At 43.4% G+C, this 22,312-nt stretch overlaps 1 protein-coding gene across 3 annotated transcripts in view; it reads right to left on the bottom strand.

Moving 5' to 3' along the window:
- Positions 1 to 2,176: 2,176 nt before the first annotated feature.
- Positions 2,177 to 22,312, bottom strand: part of NEK11 (NIMA related kinase 11) — a 170,319-nt gene continuing 150,183 nt past the window's right edge. For 2 of the 3 annotated variants that reach the window (XM_084620358.1, XM_084620356.1), the window contains exon 16: positions 2,177 to 2,990. In XM_084620358.1, coding sequence (XP_084476484.1) covers positions 2,795 to 2,990 — 196 coding nt within the window. In that variant the 3' untranslated portion in view covers positions 2,177 to 2,794. Of the gene's footprint in view, positions 2,991 to 14,452; positions 14,539 to 22,312 lie in introns of those variants that run through there. The other variant, XM_084620360.1, reaches the window with a different exon arrangement.

Below are 22,312 nucleotides of genomic sequence, written 5' to 3' on the forward strand. Positions count from 1 at the left end.
CTTTCTAAGGAACAGCAACAGGTGGTGAGGGAATATATTTTGGATTGCTGGCGCATTTCTTAGCAGATAGACAACTCAGATCTGTGTCCCATAGTCTCTCTGGATGAGCACTCACATGCCCCTCAGAACAACCATATGAGCCAAAAGAGCCTTCCTCGTTACAAGATATGTTGTGCTCACAGGCCATTTAACTTGCATCTTACCACTGGAGCTTCTTGAGCTCCCCATCCTGCCCCTGGGGATCTCAAGAGAAAACAGCGTGCCATCTGCTTATGGACTGCCCACTTGATCCTCTTGATGGTGGACGGATGCTTTTGATATCTCTGGATGATGCTGCCATGATAGAGAGAGATCATCATCATGTTCCTATTACGCCTCTGGTGTTTAGGGTAGTGACGAAGCTCCTCCACTCCCGTCTGTTTCTGGCAAGTCTTTTAGTGGTTCCCCAGCTGTGCCCCAGGTTTTTCAGCTCGGCTTCCACAGCTCTTCACCATGTTGTTTTCAAGTGGCCTCCTTTTTCCTTGCCTTCAGGTGTCCATCTTACTGTTATTCTGGTGATGGAATCAGTTTTCATCCAAAGCACTGATCCATCTCCAATGCCTCCTGGCAATGATGGTGCTCAGATCCTCTTGGCTGCACTGTGTCAATAGATCTTGGCTTGAGATTGTTCTGGGCCAAAAGATATGGAGATTTTTCTAAGGCAGGTTGTATGGAATGAAGACAGTTTGGACATGCCATACTTTCTCATTTCCTAGCATTCTGCACTATAAAGTAGTATTGAAAGTACACAGCTCTGATAAATCTTGAATTTGGTTTTGGTGGTGTATTTTGATGATTTCCAGACTGTATTTAAGCTCCTGAAGGTGTTCCTGGCTTTATTGTTTTTTTTCTGGATGTCCTGGCTTGTTCCACCGACCTAACTAATGGTGCTGCCCAAGTATGTGAATGTTTCTACATTGGTGAGAACATAATCCTCTATCTGTACTGGTGATGGTGAGGCAATATTAAAGGTCATGATATCTGTCTTTTTTCAGTTGAATTTGCTGGCTGAATGCATTGAGTTGTGTTGTTTTTTCTTGTATATGTTGTTGGGTATGTGATAGGAGAGCAAGATCATCTGTGAAGCCCAGGTCTCCAAGTGATGAGAAGAGTGTCCATTTAATGCCTCTTGACATGTCTTCTGTTGTAAGCTGCATTACCCAGTTGATGGCAATGTTGAAGAGGATTGCAAACATGACACACCCCTGACGTACTCCTGTTTTGACTTCAAAACTGAGCTCACTGTAATCAACACTACATGTAAAGTTGAAATAGAAGCGTTTGATGACGTTGATTATACCAAAAGGAATTCCACATGCCCACAGAATGCGCCATAGGCTGCTCCTGTGAATGCTATCAAAAGCCTTCTCAAAGTCTATGAAATTTATGTAGAGTTGCCATTGCCATTCTAAGCACCATTCTATTACGTTTCGTAGAGTGAAGATCTGCTCTCTGCATCCACGCCCTTTCTGAAAACCAGCTTGCTCTTTTCTGAGAGTGCTATCAACTGCCTCTGATATATGCTGGACTATGATCATACACAACACTTTGCTTGGCATGGATAAAAGTGTGTTACCACACCAGTTATTACAATCACTGAGATAGATACCAACACCTAATTCATTGTTTATGCCATCAGAAGCCACACACCAGAAGAAGTATCATTATTCCCATTTTACAAATTGGCAAATTGAGGCATAGAGAAGTTAGTGGGTGACCTTCTTTCCAGAAGTGCTAAGTAGCTGCAGCTCCCAGCCATAATGGCCTGTCTAAGATCAAATTGCAATGATTTTGAAGGCCACTGTTGCCCACTCCCCGCCTGAGTACATTTAAAGGATTGCAGTGTGCTGCACATGAACAGGCAATGTGAGGAGTCCGATGGGGGCTGGGAGTCTAAAGTGAATTTGGCCCAAGGCTCATATGAGAACCTGTTATACAGTGTGGCATTTATTCCGTGTTTAGAGTTTAACAAGTAGCAGTAAAGGTGATCAGCATGCAGAACGAAAAGGAAAAATGTTAGGAAGAGAAGGTAAGGTGTTATGATGAGCGTGGTGAGGGGTATTTGATATAACTACAAGTGTTGTGCTTTTAGAACAGGCAACATAAATATGGAGATAAAAAGTTAACAAGATCTGTGAACAAGCTAAAATGGATTTATTTTTCTAGTTGTACACTATGGGCCTGATCCAAAACCCACAGAAGTTCATGGAAATATTTTCATGGATTTCAGCAGCCTTTAGGTCGGGCTTCATGTCTCTCTCTCTCTCTTTTGCATGGCTCTTTCAAAGGGCACTCAGGTGAAATACACGCCTTCAACAGAGCAATAACTAATGTGTGATTTCTGATAATTGAGTAACCATATATACACACGTATGTGTATATAAACACACAAACACACTCATATATACATACTGCTGTCCAAGGCAAAATCCAGCAAAGCATTTAAGTATGTGCTTAATGTCTTGCTGGATCAAAGACCACTCTTGCTACTATAGAAATCAATGGCAAAACTCCCATTGACCTCACTGGGACCCTGATCGTGCACCATTAAAGTCAATGGGAACAACCCGTGGGTGAAAAATCTGGACCTAAGGAAATACACTTCTTGATGCAATAAAACAAATGGGGAAAAAAGATTGTCACCATGATGGACACCTTTCTGACCCCCAATAATACAGTACTTGTTTGCTGGCCCGTAAGGGTGTAGCTCAGCATTTTCACATATCTCCAGTGTTGTCCATTTCTAATGTACATTTTACACTGGAGCTAAGGCAAGCAGCTGATCCTCAAAGTAGAGAAGCTGATCCACTTCAAAACAGTCACTTGCTCTAGAAACCACTTTCTCCAGACATTCCCGGATCTCGTCTTCACTTGCATTCTGCTGTCTTGCTTTCTTGAGATAGCTGTAAACCTTTTCAAATACTTCTGCTCCCAGCTTCTGAATTGCTGATCTACAGAAAAATGTTACATAGAAGTTACTCACAAGTTAATCCATTTTACATATTGAAACATGTAGCAAGAGACATTCATTTGGTAAATTACTGTAGGGCTAAAACAAAATGGCTTTCAGCTTAAGATCAAAGTGTAACTATGTACATAATTTGCATAGAACAAAGCTTATTATGGAATTTCCCTATTGACATTTTTAATATGAACAAAAGTCCTGAGATGAAATCCTGGCACTACTGAAGTCAGTGAGACTTTTGTCATCATTGTCAATGAAGCCAGGATTTCACTCTTAATGTCTAATTTGATAAACTACTTTATAACACATTCTACAGTGATTCCAGTTCATACAGACACATTTACAGCCTCTGGATTTTATAAAAAAATACATTAAACAATTTGCCAGTGGCTATATTGTCAACATTCACTATTCATAAATCATCCCTTAAACTTTTATCAAAAAACTGTTGTACAAGATGCAATGAGAACTGAACACACATTATTCTTCTACTATAACAACACCCTCCCTTTTTAATCAGACGGGCTCTCTGTCCTTCAGCGATGAAAAATACACTCATGGTTACCTAATACTGACTTACACAAAGATTCCAGTTGACCATTGTAAGATTACTCATTGATTAAAAAAAAAATAATGATACATGTAAAAATCCACAAGTAACAGACAGGGCTATGGTCGGTGTCATGCTACCAATATTATAACAAGAGGATCTTGCAGTAACTTTCCTCTTTAGGCTGTCATAAACCCATGTGCCGGGGTGCATGTGTTTGCAGAGGGGACTCTATTCATTTTACCTTTTGAACAAAACAGCTTTCTCATAAAGATGACCAAGAAGGGAGGTAGCACCACTTGGAAAACAAACTTAGTCCTAGAGCCTTCAATAATCCATGTGGATTCATTTATAGATTTCATAGGTTCCCAGGCAGAAGGGACCACTGTCATCATCTAATGTAACACAGATTTGGAACTTCCCCAAAATAATTCCTAGAGCAGATCTTTTAGAAAAACATCCAATCTCGTTTTAAAAATTGGAGACTCCACCACGACCCTTGGTAAGATATCCCAGTGGTTACTTACCCTCACTGTTAAAAGTTAACACCTTATTTCCAGTCTGACTTCATCTAGCTTCAACTTCCTGCCACTGGATTGTGTTATACTTTTGTCTGTTAGATTGAAGAGCCTATTGTTAAATACGTGTTCTCCATGTAGGTACTTACAGACTGTAATCAGCCTCCTCTTAACTTTCTCTTTATGATGCTACATAGATTGAGCTCCTTGAGTCTATCACTACACAGCATGTTAATCGTTCTCATAGCTCTTCTCTGAACTCTTCCCAATTTATCAAAATCCTTCTTGAATTGTGGACACCAGAACTGGACACAGTATTCTAGCAGCAGTCACACCAGTGCTAAATATGGCTGTAAAATAACCTCTCTAGTCTCACTTGAGATTCCCATTTATGCAGCCAAGCATTGCGTTAGCCCTTTTGGGCACAGCATCATGCTGGGAGCTCATGTTCAGCTGATTATCCATGACCCCCAGATCTTTTTTCAGAATCACTGCTTCCCAGGATAGAGTCCCTCCTACTGTAAGTATCCTATATTCCTTGTTTCAAGATGTATACATTTACATTTAGCCATATTGAAATGCATATTGCTTAGTAAGCAATCCAGATAATTTTGAACCAGTGACCCATCCTCTTCATTATTAACCACACCCCCAATTTTTGTTCATCTGCAAACTTTATCAGTGATGATTTTATGTTTTCTTCCAGGTCATTAATAAAATGTTGAATAGCATACAGCCAAGAACCAATCCCTGAAGGATCCCCACTAAAAACACACCTGTTCAATGACTGTTTAATTACATTTTGAGACCTCAGTTAGCCATCCATTTAATGTGTGCCATGTTAATTTTATATCTTTCTAGTTTTTTAATCAAAATGTCAGGCAGTACCAAGTTAAATGCCTTGAAGAAGGCTAAGTATATTACATCAACACTATTACTGTTATCAAACTTATTATCGCATCAAAAAGCTATCAAGTTAGTTTGACAGAATCTATTTTCCATAAATCCATGTTGAATGGCATTAATTACAGTACCCTCCTTTAATTCTTCATTAACCGAGTCTCATATCAACTGCTCCATTATCTTGTCCGGGATTGATGTCAGACTGGCAGACTGTGATGGGATGTTCACCTCACACCATAGCTGAGAAAGGGCCAGTTAGAGAGACAGGCCACATGTGAGGGGCTTAGGCTGGACAAGCAACCCCTGATTGGAAGGTGGAGCTCAGCTGAGCAGGAGTAGCTGGGTTAATATAAAGCCAGGAAGCTGGAAAGAGAAATGGTGGCAGTGAGGAAGTCTGCAGCCACCCTCTGTGCATAAGAGAGGGAAGGAGGGAACCCAGGGAAAGAGCCGCACACTGACTCTGAGGGAAGGGCATACTCAGAGAGAAGGGGTGAGAAGAAAGCCTTTGGGAGGTGGACAGGAAGCAGCCCAGGAAACGAACAGTGAGGCTGGGGCCTGAGCAGCCCTTGACTGCATGTCACAGGGTCCCTGGGCTAGAACCCGGAGTAGTGGGCAGGCCCAGGTTCCCCTACTGATGAAGTGGTAGTACCAGGGCAGCAGGTCCAGAGGGGGGGAACCAAACGGTGACCTGGGCAGAGGGCCGTCACAAAAAGGAAACCTGCAGCTCTCGGTGTGAGAAAGGGGCCACGGAGTGAAAGAGAGGACAGGTGGAGAGACTGCAAGGGGAGGTGTCGGACCTAGAAGAGAACTCTTCCCAGAGCAGCCAGGAGGAGGCACTGTCCAAGGGGAGTGAGCACCCTGAGACACAAGCCTATAAGCCTGGCATAAGACATAAGCCTGGCTCATTCCATTTGCCATTTTTAAATAATTGCACAACATTAGCGTTCTTCCAGTCTTTGGGAACGTCCCTGTTGTTCCAAGACTTACTGAAAATCAATATTATTGGTCCACCGAGCTCCCTTAAAACTTTTGGATATAAGTTATGCTGACTGCTGATTTAAAACTGTCGAACTTTAGAAGTCATGCAGAGCTCATTGCAGGATTGGGGGCCTAATACAGCATTAAAAGTCATTGTGATAGAAATATTTATACTTTGTTCCTGAAAAGTATGCTGAAACATACAGCATAGCATCCAGCCTGAATAATTTTAAGAGAGGGGGCTCATAAGGGGCCCTGGAAACCACTGCTCCAGGTGCAATCAAGTTCTTTTTTAAAGTAAATAACGGACAGTGTATCATTTGAGCAAGAGTATGTGATTGTATGAGACTGCATCATAATACCTCCGCACAGCGGGACAGAGTTATATGAGTTGTGGCTGCATGTGCAACCCTATATTTGTCATTTCTTTTCTTTTGAACATTGAAGCATGCAAACTTAATCTTCTCTGAGTTTATTTTGTTTGTTTTCCTATCAGAGTTGCATGGTTTCCCCCATTAGAAGCAATGATTTTCTGCAGTTGGTCAAAATAGCAGCAGGCCAAATGGGATTCCCTTGCAGAAATTCCAGAAATTTGCTAATATAACCCTAACTGATTACGGTTAGCAGCAGTTTTATAGTGCAGCCTGTCCTCCCAAGGGCATTTGTGTATCTTTGTCAGTATTTCAGTAATGAACAGATGCTACTGTTCTAGAGGATTTGCCCGAGAAATTCATTCTGGCAACCAGGCGTTCTTGAATAAGGTTTCTTTATATATCTTGAGGGCTTTATCTGACATGTTAATTTATTTGTAATATATTTACATAAATTGGTAGTATCTATTCTCCTGGGGCCACTGTACTAGCGCTCTCAACATACCTCTCAGTCTCAAGTGTCCCTCCTCTGGAGGGCTGTCATTCATTTTACTCCCCAAGATACCCACGTTCCGCACATTTGATGGCCTGTACCTTTTAGTGTTAAAAATTCTTTACAATGGAGAGAAAATATCATCAAGCTAATAAAAAGTCCCATATACTAAAGAAATGACTCAGAAACCATTTAAAGGCTCTAGCAAGAAGAAATCTTTTGGTGTCCCTCCTATTGGGCCTTTGTCACATATTGCATCTGACACTTGCACCTTGGGAATCAGCACCCTCATGGCATTGGGAATATCTAATCTATCCCTTCAGTGGTAGGCAGGAGCTGCCCTCTGCCATTACAGGGCTGAGCATGCCCTTCTACGTTTGCTGTCTCACAGAGGGAGGAATCACAGTAGCCATAGGGTTGCCAAGTATCTACTCAGACAAAACCGAACACCCTTGCCCCGCCCCTCCTCTGAAGCCCTGCCCATGTCCCGCCCCTTTGCTGCGGCCCCCACCCCCCACTCACTCCATCCCCCCACTCCCTCTCCACACCCTCACTCACTTGCTCATTTTCACCGGGCTGGCTCAGGGGGGTTGGGGTGCGGGAGGGGGTGAGGGCTCGGTCTGGGGGTGCAGGCTTTGGGGTAGGGCCAGGGATGAGGGATTTGTGCGGCAGGAGGGGGTTCTGGGCTGGGGGGTCTCCGGGCTGGGGCAGGTGGTTAGGGGGTGTGGGGGGGGGGTGAGGGCTCCAGCTGGGGGTGCAGACTCTGGGATGGGGATGAGGGGTTTGGGGTATAGGAGGGTGCTCCAGGCTGGGGGGGTGGAGCCAAGGGCTTCAGAGTGTGGGAGGGGCTCCGGGCTGAGGCAGGGGAGTGGGAGGGGAGTATGGGCTCTGGGCTGGAGCTGTGGGTTCCGGGGTGGGGCCAGAAATGAGGGCTTCAGGGTGTGGGAGGGAGCTCCGGGCTGGGACTGAGGGGTTCAGAAGGTGGGAGGGGGATCAGGGCTGAGGCACGAGAAGGGGTCGGGGTGCAGGCTCCAGGTGGCACTTACGTCAAGCAGCTCCCGGAAGCAGTGGCATGTCCTGCCTCCGGCTCCAACGCGGAGGCGCAGCCATATGGCTCTGTGCGCTGCCTCGTCCACAGGGGCTGCCCTCATAGCTCCCATGGGGGCTGTGGAATCGGTGCTTGGGGCAAGGGCAGCGCGTGAAGCCCCCTGGCTGCCCCTGCGTGTAGGAGCTGGTGGGGGGCGGGGGCATGCCGCTGCTTCCAGGAGTTGCAGGGAGCCTGCCTTAGCTCTGCTGCGCCACTGACTGGACTTTTAACAGCCCGGTCAGTGGTGCTGACTGGAGCCACCAGGGTCTCTTTTGAACCGGGCATTCTGGTCGAAAACTGGACACCTGGCAACTCTAAGTAGCACCATGGTGCTGGCATGAGGGTTTCAAGCTGCACCACTTCGCATACATGTGGGGCGTTCAAGCTCCACTGAAGGTTTCCTTACGAATATTTGTTTCAATGTTCAGAAATGGGCATCAAACTCCCCTCTTCTATACATGAACAGCTTCAGTGCTAAGCCATGCTGGTAGCCCCCCTGGTGTTGCTGTTAAGCCTAACTTGACAGCACAACTAGCTGAAGGGGCAGGAACAACCTCATACTGTCAGCACTATAACGAAAGGAGAGAGTCGGGGAAGGGCACAGCACATAAACAGAGAAAACAACTTTGTGCACAATATCATGGGACTGTTCAGTGCGTGTCCAGAGGACAATCAACATCACCCAACACCCTGTTATATTAGCATTGAGTACTAAGAGCCCAGAAGGGACATGATTCTAAACGACTCTTAATGTGAATTCTGGTTGTCCTTGGAAAGCAGTAATGGCTGTTAAAATTATGAAAAAAGGTTTTGTTTGCAATTTATTTTTTCCTGAATGTAACTGCAAACACTAAGTAGCCTCAGTAGAATATAAAGGAGTCCCCAAAAATTATAGAATTATGCACTGTAGCCTTACAGATGGCATCAGCCCCCAGCTCATGCCAAAGGTTCCTTAACTGAAGAACGTATTACTGTTTTGATCTCGCACACAACAGGAACCGAACACCTCCTCCCTACTTCACTCCTGCTATCACCTTGTTCCTTCCATGTTGTTCATCCCCACTTCTGACCTGCTCTTCAGCTCTGTTGTCTTCCCTGGCTGATTCCTGACACAAGGGATGGGTTAGGAACTGCCAGCAGGTGGAGATGGGAAACAGTATAGATAGGTATGGGGCCAGTCTGGTGGCCCCACAGGTATGAGATTTGCCTCATCCCTGTCTCCAAGAGCTAGAAAGCCTCACTCCTCCCTGCCACTGTCACTCATTAATGGAGAAATTAAAACCTTGGAAATTAGCTAGTGCTCAGATGATGGCTATCTGGGGTATCGCTGATTTCAAAGAGTTAAATAGGGTTTCCTTTTGAAAATAACTTTAACCCATCTTCTGCAGCAATATTACAGCACTTACTTCTAGGGGTTAACATAAATTAATGAGAAAATATTTTGAAGTAATTCCTTCTGCATCAATCCTTTCATTGACTGCTCTCTTCCTCTCAAAAGGAACATGGTTAATTCTTTGCCCCTCCCATCGATTTAGAGATGTGAAATGAAGTAAATGGGCACCTCAGGAGTCATGCTACTGCTAATAAATGTGACCTGTGGACTATATCCTTTCTGTTTAGGTTGAGAGAGCACACAAATTAACATCTAGGAAAGCTAATCTGTATAAAATTCATACCAATGGGATTAGGCAACAAATGTTGAAAGGCTGACAACAAAGGAGCATGTGTCAAAAATGTTAACATCTGCTTCTTCGAGAGAAATCATTAGGTGCCATTTGGCCTTGAGATCCTAGGAAAAGGCAGTTGCCATAAAGTATATTTCCTAGTGGTGTTGGAGGGGGGTGGGAGAGGAATCTAGGACAGAAAATTTCAAATGTAGTTTACTATCCAACTTCAAAAATCAGGGTAATGCCTCTGAAATCAAAAGATTTACACTGGTGTAAAAACCAGTCTGACACCCGAATCAAGATCATTGGGAGCTGCTATCAATAATGTCCTCAGTATAGCTCTGATCCTGTATCAAAGCGAGCTAATGTTAGTTTTGGCACGCATGTCAAGTCCCATGGAGGCACATGCATGGGAGTCTGCACTACATTTGTGCAGGCAGTTATTGCAATTCTGTATTCAGATAAGGCACTTGAGTGTCTAAAGTTAAATGCGCAATTTGTGCGTGCACTGTGGCGGTCACACTCATAGAAGATTAGGGTTGGAAGAGACCTCAGGAGGTCATCTAGTCCAACCCCCAGCTCAAAGCAGGATCAACCCCCAACTAAATCAACCCAGCCAGGGCTTTGTCAAGCTGCGCCTTAAAAACGTCGAAGGATGTAGATTCCACCACCTCCCTAGGTATCCCATTCCAGTGCTTCACCACTCTCCTCGTGAAATAGTTTTTCCCAATATTAAACTTCGACCTCCCACACTGCAACTTAAGATCATTGTTCCTCATTCTGTCATCTGCCACCACTGAGAACAGCCTAGCTCCAGCCTCTTTGGTACCCCCCTTCAGGCATTTGAATGCTGCTATCAAATCCCCCCTCACTCTTCTATAGCAGTGCGTGGGATTCTTCTGTCCTAAGTACAGGACTCTGCACTTGTCCTTGTTGAACCTCATCAGATTTCTTTTGGCCCAATCCTCCAATTTGTCTAGGTCACTCTCGACCCATTCCCTACTCTCCAGTGTATCTACCTCTCCCCCCAGTTTAGTGTCATCCGCAAAATTGCTGAGGGTGCAATCCATCCCATCATTCAGATCATTAATGAAGATGCTGACCAAAACCGGCCCCAGGACAGACCCCTGGGGCACTCTGCTTGATACCGGCTGCCAACTAGACATCGAGCCATTGATCACTACCCATTAAGCCTGACTATCTAGCCAGCTTTCTATCCACCTTATAGTTCATTCATCCAATCCATACTTTTTTTTAACTTGCTGGCAAGAATACTGTGGGAGACCGTATCAAAAGCTTTGCTAAAGTCAAGATATATCATGTCCCCCACTTTCCCCGTTTCCACAGAGCCAGTTATCTCATCATAGAAGGCAATCAGGTTGGTCATGACTTGCCCTTGGTGTTACCCTTCACATCCCTTGCTAGCTGTAACTCCTGTTGTGTTTTAGCCTTCCTGATTACACCCTGGCATGCTCGAGCAACATTTTTATACTCCTCCCTAGTCATCTGTCCAAGTTTCCGCTTCTTGTAAGCTTCCTTTTTGTGTTTAAGATCACTGAAGATTTCTCTGTTAAGCCAAGCTGGTCACCTGCCATATTTGCTTTTCTTTCTGCACATCAGTATGGTTTGTTCTTGCGCCCTCAATAAGGCTTCCTTACAATACAGCCAGTTCTCCTGGACTCCTGTCCCGCTCATATTAGCCTCCCAGGGGATCCTGCCTATCAGCTTCCTGAGGCAGTCAAAGTCTGCTCTTCTGAAGTCCAGGGTCCATATTCTGCTGTTCTCCTTTCTTCCTTTTGCCAGGATCCTGAACTCTACCATCTCAGAGTCACTGCTGCCCAGGTTGCCACCCACTTCTACTTCCCCTACCAATTCTTCCTGTTTGTGAGCAGCAGGTCAAGAGGAGCACGGCCCTAGTTGGTTCCTCCAGCACTTGCACCAGGAAGTCCCCAACACTCTCCAAAAACTTTGTGGATTTCTGTGCACGGCTGTATTGGTCTCCCAGCAGATGTCAGGGTGATTGAAGTCCCCCATGAGAACCAGGGCCTGTGATCTGGAAACTTCTGTTAGTTGTCACAAAGGCAAAGGGGTATGTGCACATACATATGTTTTGCACACAACTGTGGATCTTGTTTTCTGATAATCTGGCATCCACTGTTGTTGCATTATTTATTATTTCACTCATTTGCAAACCCAATAGTCCTCCCCCGTAATGGTGTCATCACTTTATTTTTCAGCCAAGTATCATTATTGTTATTTGTATTAGCATAGCACTCAGGAACACTAGTCATGTGCTATGCTGTACAAATGCAGAACCAAAAACATTTCCTGCCCCAAGAGATGACAAAGCATTAATAACCCAGTGCTTTAATGAGGTCTTATATTAATAGGCTTTTGTTACTTTAACAAAATATACTGGGCCAGCTCTCCACCTGGCATAAATTGGTTTTGCTCCATGGAAGTCAATGGAGTTAAGCCAATTTACAGCAGCTGAGGATCTGGCCCAATGGTATGTTTACCAGTATACTTCTCAAATTAAAACGAGGCTGCATCTGTGAAAACAAATGTACAAAATGAAATTTATGATGCCAGGCCTTTACTTTTTTCTAATGTGCCATGTGATGGTTTGCAGTGGATCTCTCTCTGGCATTAATGTGATTCACCAGTATTTTACAATATATGAATGGTGTAATCTCAGCAATCTGTGATGTTTACAAACCTTCTCCTAGTGGCTAATGTGGAAGTTGCCACTAGTCAGCCTGTGAATCTGTGTCTTGGCTATAGAAAAAGACTGCATTACTACCTGTCCATTAACATTTTCCTGCTGGTCTGGAGATCAATTACAATATATCTATCACTATGTATCACTGACAAAAGCCGCAAAGTAAGATTAATGCTTAGCGTCAGCACTCCTCTGTGGGTGTTGACAGCTGGGTTAGTATTGCCCAACAGCTTGTCCCTGTGTGAGGCAACTATGGCAGACATCTGCAGCTAAGGGGTTTTTCAGCTTCTTGCTTCCAAATTTCATTTAGCATCATAGCAACCACTGAACCGCATTCTCCTTTCTTCCTCCACCAGAAGAATGAGCAGCATTGTTTGCTTCTAAAAACAAAGTAGTTTTCACCAATCCCTTTAAGAAACTGTACTTTGGGTTACTAGTCTATATATTGGACTGAAGTAACAATATGAGATACCAGAATAATGAAATGGGGATGAAAGTGGTTATATATTTGATAGACATCAAAAATAATACATCATCTATACCATACTAGTGAGCATTCAGCACTGCTTCTGAATAAGTTGTAGGAAATTCAGTTATTGTAAAATGCAAACTGTTCATGTCAAATTCCATGTAAGCATTAAACTGCCTTCTTGGCATAGAAAACAAAAAGCACTCAGCTGATATTTAGTTCTGTAGCTGCAATGTTAGAATGCAGCTTGGGATCAAATATTAAAATGTATCAAACATTTTAAAATAGGGGCCCGCACTAAATCAGTTAAGGCTCAGAGAGTCCTAGGTTTTTTTAAGCCACCAAGCAAACTATCGGTGCCATGGAAGCCAATACCAAGCACTTCATCCCATAGAACATCCCTAACATCCTTCACCTGCACTAGTATAAATTAGGTGTATGGTACCAGAGGACCGACAAGTCTCTAATGAACTTGAGTCCCATCTAGTGGTGTGGCATATGAGACTTTCACCGGTAACGATTGCCTCTCCAGTACTGACTATAAAACAGGCTCTAACCCCAAACAAAAAGGCTGGATGTATGACCATCATTACAGGGAAAGGTTCCCTCATAAGATGCACAAAACTGAAAGCTGGGGGATTAGGGTATTACAAGGAAAACTGGCCTGGAGCTAACAACAAAAAGAGAGGGGAGTCATGATGGAAGTGAAAACTCCCTCAAACTATATAGGACTGTTAAAGTGTCAGTTCCAAAGGGCAATATTCCACCACCTTGTACTATATATATAAAAAACTGTACTGAAAGCAATCTAAAATACTAGTTACAAAAGGCTATGAGCTAAGCTGAAGGAGTGCGGACACCAAGGCCAAGGGCAGTAAGAAGAAACTCAAATGGTGGTTGGTCCTGCCGCACCCCAAAGTTTATACCCTTGGAATGAGGCACAAGGCTAGTCAGGGTATGCATGCAGACCAAATGGACACTACTAACAATAAAATCTCCAATATCAGGTGAGTGGGGTGCTTACCCACCTAGCGTGGAATATACACAAGGACAAGCATTCGGGAACAAAAGGTTGTGTGGGAATGACAAGAAGATACTATTTAATAGCAAAAAGAACAAAACCTTAATTATGGAAGATTAGCATCTACCTTCACCTTCAGCGCCCAGTGGATTTTGACTTTCATTGTTTTGTCGAGTGAAAATTTCTTCGCATGAAGATGCAATGATAATTTTAATAATACATCCTTAATAACTTCATAATTCCTGCATTATGGCACCATAACTTGATAACACACAACTCTCTGATGCCCTGCTTGAACAACTTGTGAAGTCTAAAGCATATTTGGAACAAATTTTCCCATGGGGTGAGAAGGAACATGTTATATAAGGCTTTCGACAGACAGCTGGAGAATAATATCAATATGATTCTCCAGAGGATTTCATTAACTGACTAAAATGAATTTGTAGAACAGTAATTGAAGCTGACACCTGCTCTTGAAAGGAGTGTGAATTGAAAGCTAACTGTGGTACTGCACCTTCTATTGGCAGAGTCCTGAATTCTGAAATTATAAAACACTCATTGAAAAGACACAATAGATCTTTATTTTGTCCTGCATGCTCCACATCCAGTGCTGAGGACAAAAAAATCATTTAACATGTCCTGCCATTTGATTTAGGCCATGTGCTGGAATCCAGATCACATACCGATGATTTCGTCTCATCACCTCCTGTCACAGGCTTGTCATTTAGGGATCTGTTCTCCCCTTAGCTCTTCCCCTTCAGAAAAGTATTAGTAGTAGTTAAAAGCCAGATACTCCAATACATTTTAGCTGCTTTGTGCTGCCATGTACTTTCAAGGTCTGTTTTGGTAAATCCTATAAGACTCAGCAAAGTACAGACATAAGCAAATACATAGCAGAGAGAGAGATAGAGAGAGCGCACATGTGCTCATGTATGAGTGTGGTGGAAAAGCTCCAGAGTGAGATTTAATAATGATGGATCAGGCTGCATGTCCATCACAGAGGTCACGGATTCTGTGACTTTCCATGACCTCTATGACTTCTGCAGAGGCCAGTGCTGGCTCAGGGGCTGCCCGAGGTTCCCGGGCTGTGTGCTGCCACCCATTCCCCACCACATCCCCAGCACCAGATGGGGTTCCCAGGTTGTGGGCCACTGCCACCCGCCCCCTCCCATACCATGGGTCCTAGGCCGCATGCCACTGCCCGTCTCTCCCCCAGCACCATCAGGGGTCCTGAGCCACTCCCAAGCACCCACAGCGCCCCTGGCCCACCCCCTCAGAGCACCCGTGGCCCCCTGGCCCAAGTTTTAGTCAGGGGTATATAGTAAAAGTCATGGACAGGTCACGGGCTGTGAATTTTTGTTTACTGCCTATGACCTGTCCATGACTTTTACTAAAAATACCCATGACTAAAACGTAGCCTTAATGATGGATAATAGGACATTTCTGCTGATGGGCTCATAGTTCAATGATACACTGTTTCTACTCCCTGAATGAGTTTTACACACCTACCACAAAATCTCGGTCTGAATAGCAATGATCAATATTAACAAAGTAATTTAAAAAAAATCAGTAAAGAAAATGGTCAATAACTGATTAACATAATCCATTATATTGCAATGCTTAGATATGAAAGTGCTGAAAGCAATTATCTGTCTCTGTTCTAGTGCTGAAGAAAGCTGCAGTAAGACTACTAAACTGTACCATATACAATAGGCAGCATAGCTGTAGCAAAGAAGACCCTGGGTAACTCGTTAGAATGTTACTTTGTCAATAAAGATTTGAAAAGATATGACCTCACCCACCTTATTTCTTCATATGGGTCATTTTAAGGGACTGCCCATTTGCTGAGCAAGAAAGAATATTATATATAATTTAATGGACCCAGGAATTTCACTCATGGGGCCATTTCAATCAGGCAGTATTTATCTATTTTCTAGATTTAGTTGAAACAACTGTTAGTATCCAGGTCCTTAGTAACAACTGACACAGTCCAGAGCCTTAAAAAAAAAGATCAGACAACAGTCCCCAGATTGCAAACTGTTTCTAAACCTGCTGACATTCTGAGGCCTGGGTAAAATTAATTTAGTAAATATTCTGGCATTTAGCACAGTCACAGGTACAAAGACTTCCTATAAGTTGTCAGTCCAACAGCATCCATCTCTGAGCCAGATGAAGCAAAAATTCTCAACACATTAGACAGATAGATTTTTGACCCAATTTACTTTGCCTATTAATGTCTGTTGTATTTATTATACTAGACCAGATGCAGATATGTCTGAATAGTAGCTTCCTTCCATACACCACACAATTACTGCCATTAAAAGTCAACAATTACCCACAGTCATCACACAAGATTTACTTAAAATAGGGTAATAACTGCAGTATTGTATATACCACTTTTTGGTCATTGAGGGTAAAAGCTGATTATTATTTATTTTAAACGGTGACTTGATTTCTGTGGGTCTCTCTGTGGCCCAGGGACCTACCCATAAAAAGCTAGTTTGAAAGCTGACATATTATATTCTCAGAAGCAGGTGAAATTCATGTATATATCCTTTACCAGAAACAAAAAGTAACATTTCTTTTTAAATTAAATTCACATATAAGCACAAAAAACTAGAATTTGAATATCAGAAAAAGGAAGGGACGAACAGACTTATCCATTTAATTAACTAACAAGACAGTGCCATCAATCTAGACAATTATTTGAACAATGGAAAAATCATCTTTTGGTATCGTGCACCAGAAGTTAATACTGGATGTACAACGACCTATTTTTTAGTCACAAACGAGCCAACTCTGTCAAAGCTGTAAATACTTGAAGTCATGTCAAAAGAGTGATTAATGGAGTCAGCTAACAAAAAGTTGGACTTGGCTTGTCATGAGTAATAGCAAGCATATTGCAGGAGAGCAATGTGCTAAGGAAACTTCTCACTAGATCCTGTAAAACAATACAGCCATATGAAAAATGGAGAAATGGCATACAAATGAATGAATTATATTAACCAAATCTATAATGTTACCAGCTGAAATTTTTCCTAAAAATTGAACATAGCTTCACTGCCTAAAAATATTTTCATTAACAACTTAACAAAGATTTTTTTACATTTATTGAATATAAATAGCAAAATCCAATATTTACTTTAATTAGTATCAGGTAGTATGTTGCAAATTTAAAATCCTCCCTGAACCACGTCTGACTTCAAAATAATTGCCCTTGAGTTGACGTGTACTTGCATTTATAGCTGAGGAATGCCTCACTATTCAATATTTGCATCTTCAACACTGTACACACAGAAATCAATATAGTAATAAAAAAGCCCGAGACAATGTTTGCAATATTCCTATTGGTAAAGCTTCTCTTTTTAGTATCAAGTGTCTCCTTCTGGTAACAATCCGCAGACGTGTTTGTTTAATGAATTACCTCACTTCTAACGAATGCCCGCTGCTTTTAACATACACCTTGTCCATGTCCAATGTTATCGTTTGTCAATAGAGCACAATTTACGTGTTGAGGACTTGCTCCCAAAGCTTGCATCCAAGTGACAACCTGACAAAATGGGCTGAGCTCGGGAGAGGTCTATGAAGGGAGTGGAAAGGCAGTACAGTTTCCCACAAGCTGCAAAGCAGCAGTGGTCACTCCTCAGACGTTACTGCACGCTCAGGACTGCAGTAGTCCTTTTGGCTGCTGTGCAATACTACAGAGGGTTCTGAAGATGCCCATCCATCGTTCCGCATACGCTAGTTCCTTCCCCAAATATTCTTCATGAAGGTATTCAGACATCCTGCACAGGACCCCACCCTCCGGCCCCCACCATGCATGATGGAACTACTGTATACCAGTCCTGCTGTATTCAGGGCCTTCCATATCTTGTGTGTGTCAGGAGAGGGCCAGATTTACACCTTAATGGCTTACATATGCTGCATGATGTGCAACAAATATAGCACAGTATGACAATTAAAATATATTGTGCAAGAAATGTACGAGAAAAAGAAACACTGATTTTCTTTTCAGAAAACACTGTAGTATTAGATAACTTAGTGAACATATCTGTGCAAGACAAAAATGATGGAGCAAATAGGAATGCATTTGTAGTCCCACCTAGGCCCTGGTGAACAAATGAACAATATTTACATTTTAGCTAGCTAAATTATTTTCTTGCATATCTGTAAATCCTGCAGGGTCAGAATGTTGGGTTTACTAAACATTGTAATGATATGTTAAATATTGAAATAGACTATCGTTAATGATGTGCGAAAACATTCTCACATTTGCAAAATATTGACAAAAATCAACAATCAACTGTCTTATTAAGCCTTTTCAAGCTTGAAATCTGAATAGCTCAATCTGTGTTTTATTGTGCATGCACAGCATTAGAAAAACAAGGAAAAAATCCGTGCTTTTCATACAAAATAAGATGTAACAGGCATACAATTTCCTTAATGTTGTAAACGTTATGGGCTACTTGACATTTCTTTAAAATGAGCCTTTAAAATGCATATTTGTATTAATTTGTGCTATGTACGGTAGTGGAATGTAATTCATTATCAGACTGAATACAGATGATCTTGGGTATTTAAAGCAGGTTCAAGCTCACCTTCCTCTATAAACAATAAATGTCACAACAAACAATTCACGGCAGCAAGAGATAGTGAAATATACCATGGGGCTACAACTCTTAGCTCAATTAAGAAATTTAAAAAATCTGAACAAGGTTTCTATATATATATATATATATATATATATATATACACACACACACACACAAAAGTGTATTGCCTTCTTTTAGAGGTTAGAATGTGTTTCTTGTTAAGAGTCCCAGGACTCATTTAGCTCATTTTATTTTCCCAAGAAAACGTACCAAGGCTTAATAGTGGTTTTTTGCACTAGGATCTCTAGATCTTGTGCTCTTCTGCCTACTCTGACTGCCATCTTCACTTATTTTAAATTTACTCATCATGAATTTAGTGCTGGCAAAAAGTGTGGAAGTGATAGCCGGGGTGAAAGTAAGTTAGAGAACTTACCGGTACGCTGGAGTCCTGAGCAGGGAGCATGGCCTCAACCGGTAGAGGCGTGGCCTTAACCAGAAGAGGCAGGGTCTTAAATCCCCCGGCCCTTTAAATCTTGATTTAAAGGGCCCAGGGCTCCAGCTGCGGTCATGGCGGCTGGGAGCCCGGGGCCCTTTAAATCGCCCCCGAGCGATCAGCTGCGGAGGTGGCTGGAAGCCCCGGGGCTCGGGGGCGATTTAAAGGGCCCAGGGCTCCAGTTGCTACTACCGCAGCAGAGCCCCGGGCCATTTAAATCACTGAGGAGCCCTGGGGGCTCCTGACTGCCACCGCTACCCTGGGGCTCTGGCAGAGTTTTAAAGGGCCTGGGGCTTCGCTGGAGCCCCGAGCCCTTTAAATCCCCGCCTGAGCCCTGGGGTAGCGGTGGCCGGGCTCCGTCAGGCATTTAAAGGGCCCTGGGGCTCCAGCTGCTGCTACCGCCCTGGCCCTTTAAATTCCCTCCGGAGCCCCGCCGCCGCTATCCCAGGGCTTTGGCAGCAGAGCTCCGGAGGGGATTTAAAGGCCCGGGGCGGTAGTGGTGGCTGGAGCTCCGGGGCCATTTAAATCCCCTTCAGAGCACCGCCGCCTCTACCCCAGGGCTCAGGCAGGAATTTAAAGGACCGGGGCGGTAGCAACTGCTGGAGCTCCAGGGCCCTTTAAATCCCCGCCGCAGCCCCACTGCCGCTACACCAGGGATTTAAACTGCTGTCTGGGAAAGCCGGTCCCAGTACGGCACGCCAGCTCTTACCGGCTCACTTTCACCTCTGGTGACAGCCCTATAAAGTGACGTTCTCGCTTTATCCACAGGTATAGCTCAGAAAGGAGGAGCAATGTAAGCTTCCCTGCATTGCCCTGAGGACAGTCTACAGATAGAAGGCTGACCTGCGAGAACGGTCCCTACAAGTGAGAGTGCAAGTTCGATCGCTGTGCACATTTAGTGGCTGGTTCAGCAAAGGACTTAAGCATATCTGTAACTTTAAGCATGACTAGTCTGACTCAAGACAAGGGGACTACTCCTGTGCATCAAGCTATGCACATTCTTAAATGCTTTGCTGAACTTGGGTTTATTCTTTGGCACCTCTCCTGAGAGAGCAATCAAGGGGGCTAATTAGTACCCATTGTGCTGGTATCCTTTGTACGGAGGACTAGCAAAAGGACGACCAAGTCACTTAGGCTATAGAGCTGAGTGATATATATTGGGGGAATAGTTCAGGAATGCTTTAAGTACTACAGCACATATGTGCCTGACCAAAACTCCACTCAATGGGAGTATTTCCACTGATTGCACTGGGCTCTGGAGCAGATTTGTATTTGGTACGGAGGTGTGATTTCATATTCCAAAATTATCAGTATGGAACCATCTGGGAACATCATATTCACATAAACAAAAAAGACAGAAACTTGGCCTGCTTGTGGACAGAAAGGGTAGCTCATTAAGTGCATTTACATGAGAACACCTCGAACTACTGTTACTTTGAACACAGTATAATAATTAAAACTGCAGATCAGTTCCAACCCTTATTAAACTCATTCAGTTTTTCCAGTATTTGCCGATGCTTCCTGCTAAATAAAAAAATCACAAACTAAATGTCTGGTATTATTTATAGGTTCTTATTTATAACAATGGCAGATGCCATAAAGCTGAAAAACAAGCTAAATGAAAGGCATCCCTCTGCATTATTTGGGTGCACAGAAGGTATAGTCTTCACATTTTCAAAGATGACAATTTCAAACTCAAAATACAGACTGCTTTTCCTGTTCAGCAGGAGGATAAAAATTATACTGGAAATGTGAATCCTGAGGTGTGTTAATTCTGTTTCCGTCGCTCTGTTTGTGGCTCTGCATGTATTCAACGGAAATGGGGCAGTCACTGGTAATGCATTTCCTTCTAGAGAAAACTGGAGTTAATCAAGCATTTTGATGTATTTCTTGTATAGGGGCTTGTCACCGGGTCTGGTGTATGACTCAGCTTGTAACCAGTCTCTTGGGAGTGACCCCTTAGCGTCAATACCAATGGCAGCACCATTAGGACAGTGACAAGCACTTTTGAAAATCCATCCAACAAACCTACTAGACTCCTTACCCCAATCCTTTGGAAACATGCCCAAATAATTTAGAAAACCTGTGCCTTAGCGTAGGCATAATCTGAGATGCTAATCTTAAAGACCACGTGGAGCTCATTCGATGACGTCACTTGACCTTTCTTTCTGAATTTTCAAGAGAAACAAACACATTCAATGCCAACATCACAAGCACAAACAGCACATACACTTACTATTCATGAATCTAAACCAACAGTGCTAGGAGCGATCACAAGCCCAGAACAAAAATATCACCAAGTGCCTTTCTCTGCAGTGCCTGAAAGGCAATTTTACTTACACTCAGCAGGTGATAATGAAGTCTTTTGCCTGATCCTGATATGCTGCTGTGTGCAAGACTTTGGGAACTGAATAAGAGGCATTTACTGCTGTGCTCTAGGATCTTAATTTACTTAAAATTTGGGGGATAAGAGCCCTCTCTTTTTAGCCATATACATTTTATTGAATTCTCACCTGCACTTCTATTCAACGGACTCACTGTATGCGTTCATGGATACCTTTGTAAAGGAGCATGAAACACTCTGCATTGATAGCCCTTTCTCCCTTTTAATGTTTTTATTCCTTTTGATATTTTCAGGATCAAAAGAAAAAGATATGCATTCTATTTTGTATATATTCTGTTATTCTAAAACCAGCCATATTCAATAAGGCCCAAATCCCAATCCTGCAAGCAAAGTCCAAGGAAGAGAGTCCTGCATATAATACTGGGAAGGCTTGCGGGGAACAAAATCCTTGCTCTTTGCCAGAGATGGGCTGCAAATGCTACAACACTTTAAGAGTTGGAATAGTGAATGTGACCAATTTCACCTCACCTCCCCACAAAAGGCCTTTGCTGCCAATGGCTGTCTTGTTCCTTGTCCACCTACATTACTCCCTTCCACAATGAGACATGAACCCTTGTATGGAGATCTTCTTCGGGGTGCAGTGGGGGTTACAATTCTTCTGCATGGGATCTCCACTGCTTTGTCCCCCATTAGGCACCAGCACCATAGCTTTAAAATTGCTTTTGGCCTTAATGCTCCAGATTAGTCAAGTACAAGATTAGGATTTAAAGACTTTACCCTCCGCTTAGAAAGACGGGATGTTCATAGATTTTAAGGCTAGAAAAAACCAATTTTGATCATCCAGACTGACTTGTATTATGCAGGCTTTAGACCAGAGGTGGGCAAACTATGGCCCGCAGGCCACATCTGGCCTGCGGGACTCTCCTGCCTGGCCCCTGAGCTCCTGGCCCCGGAGGCTAGTCCCCGGCCCCTCCCCTGCTGTTCCTCCTCCCCCGCAGCCTCAGCTCACTGCGTTGCTGGTTCAATGCTCTGGGTGGCCGGGCTATGAGCTCCTGGGGCAGCGCAGCTGCAGAGCCCGGCCTGACCCGGTGCTCTGTGCT

The sequence above is a fragment of the Lepidochelys olivacea genome (assembly GCF_965140295.1).
Source record: "Lepidochelys olivacea isolate rLepOli2 genome assembly, chromosome: 2".
Classification (NCBI taxonomy): Eukaryota; Metazoa; Chordata; order Testudines; family Cheloniidae; genus Lepidochelys; species Lepidochelys olivacea.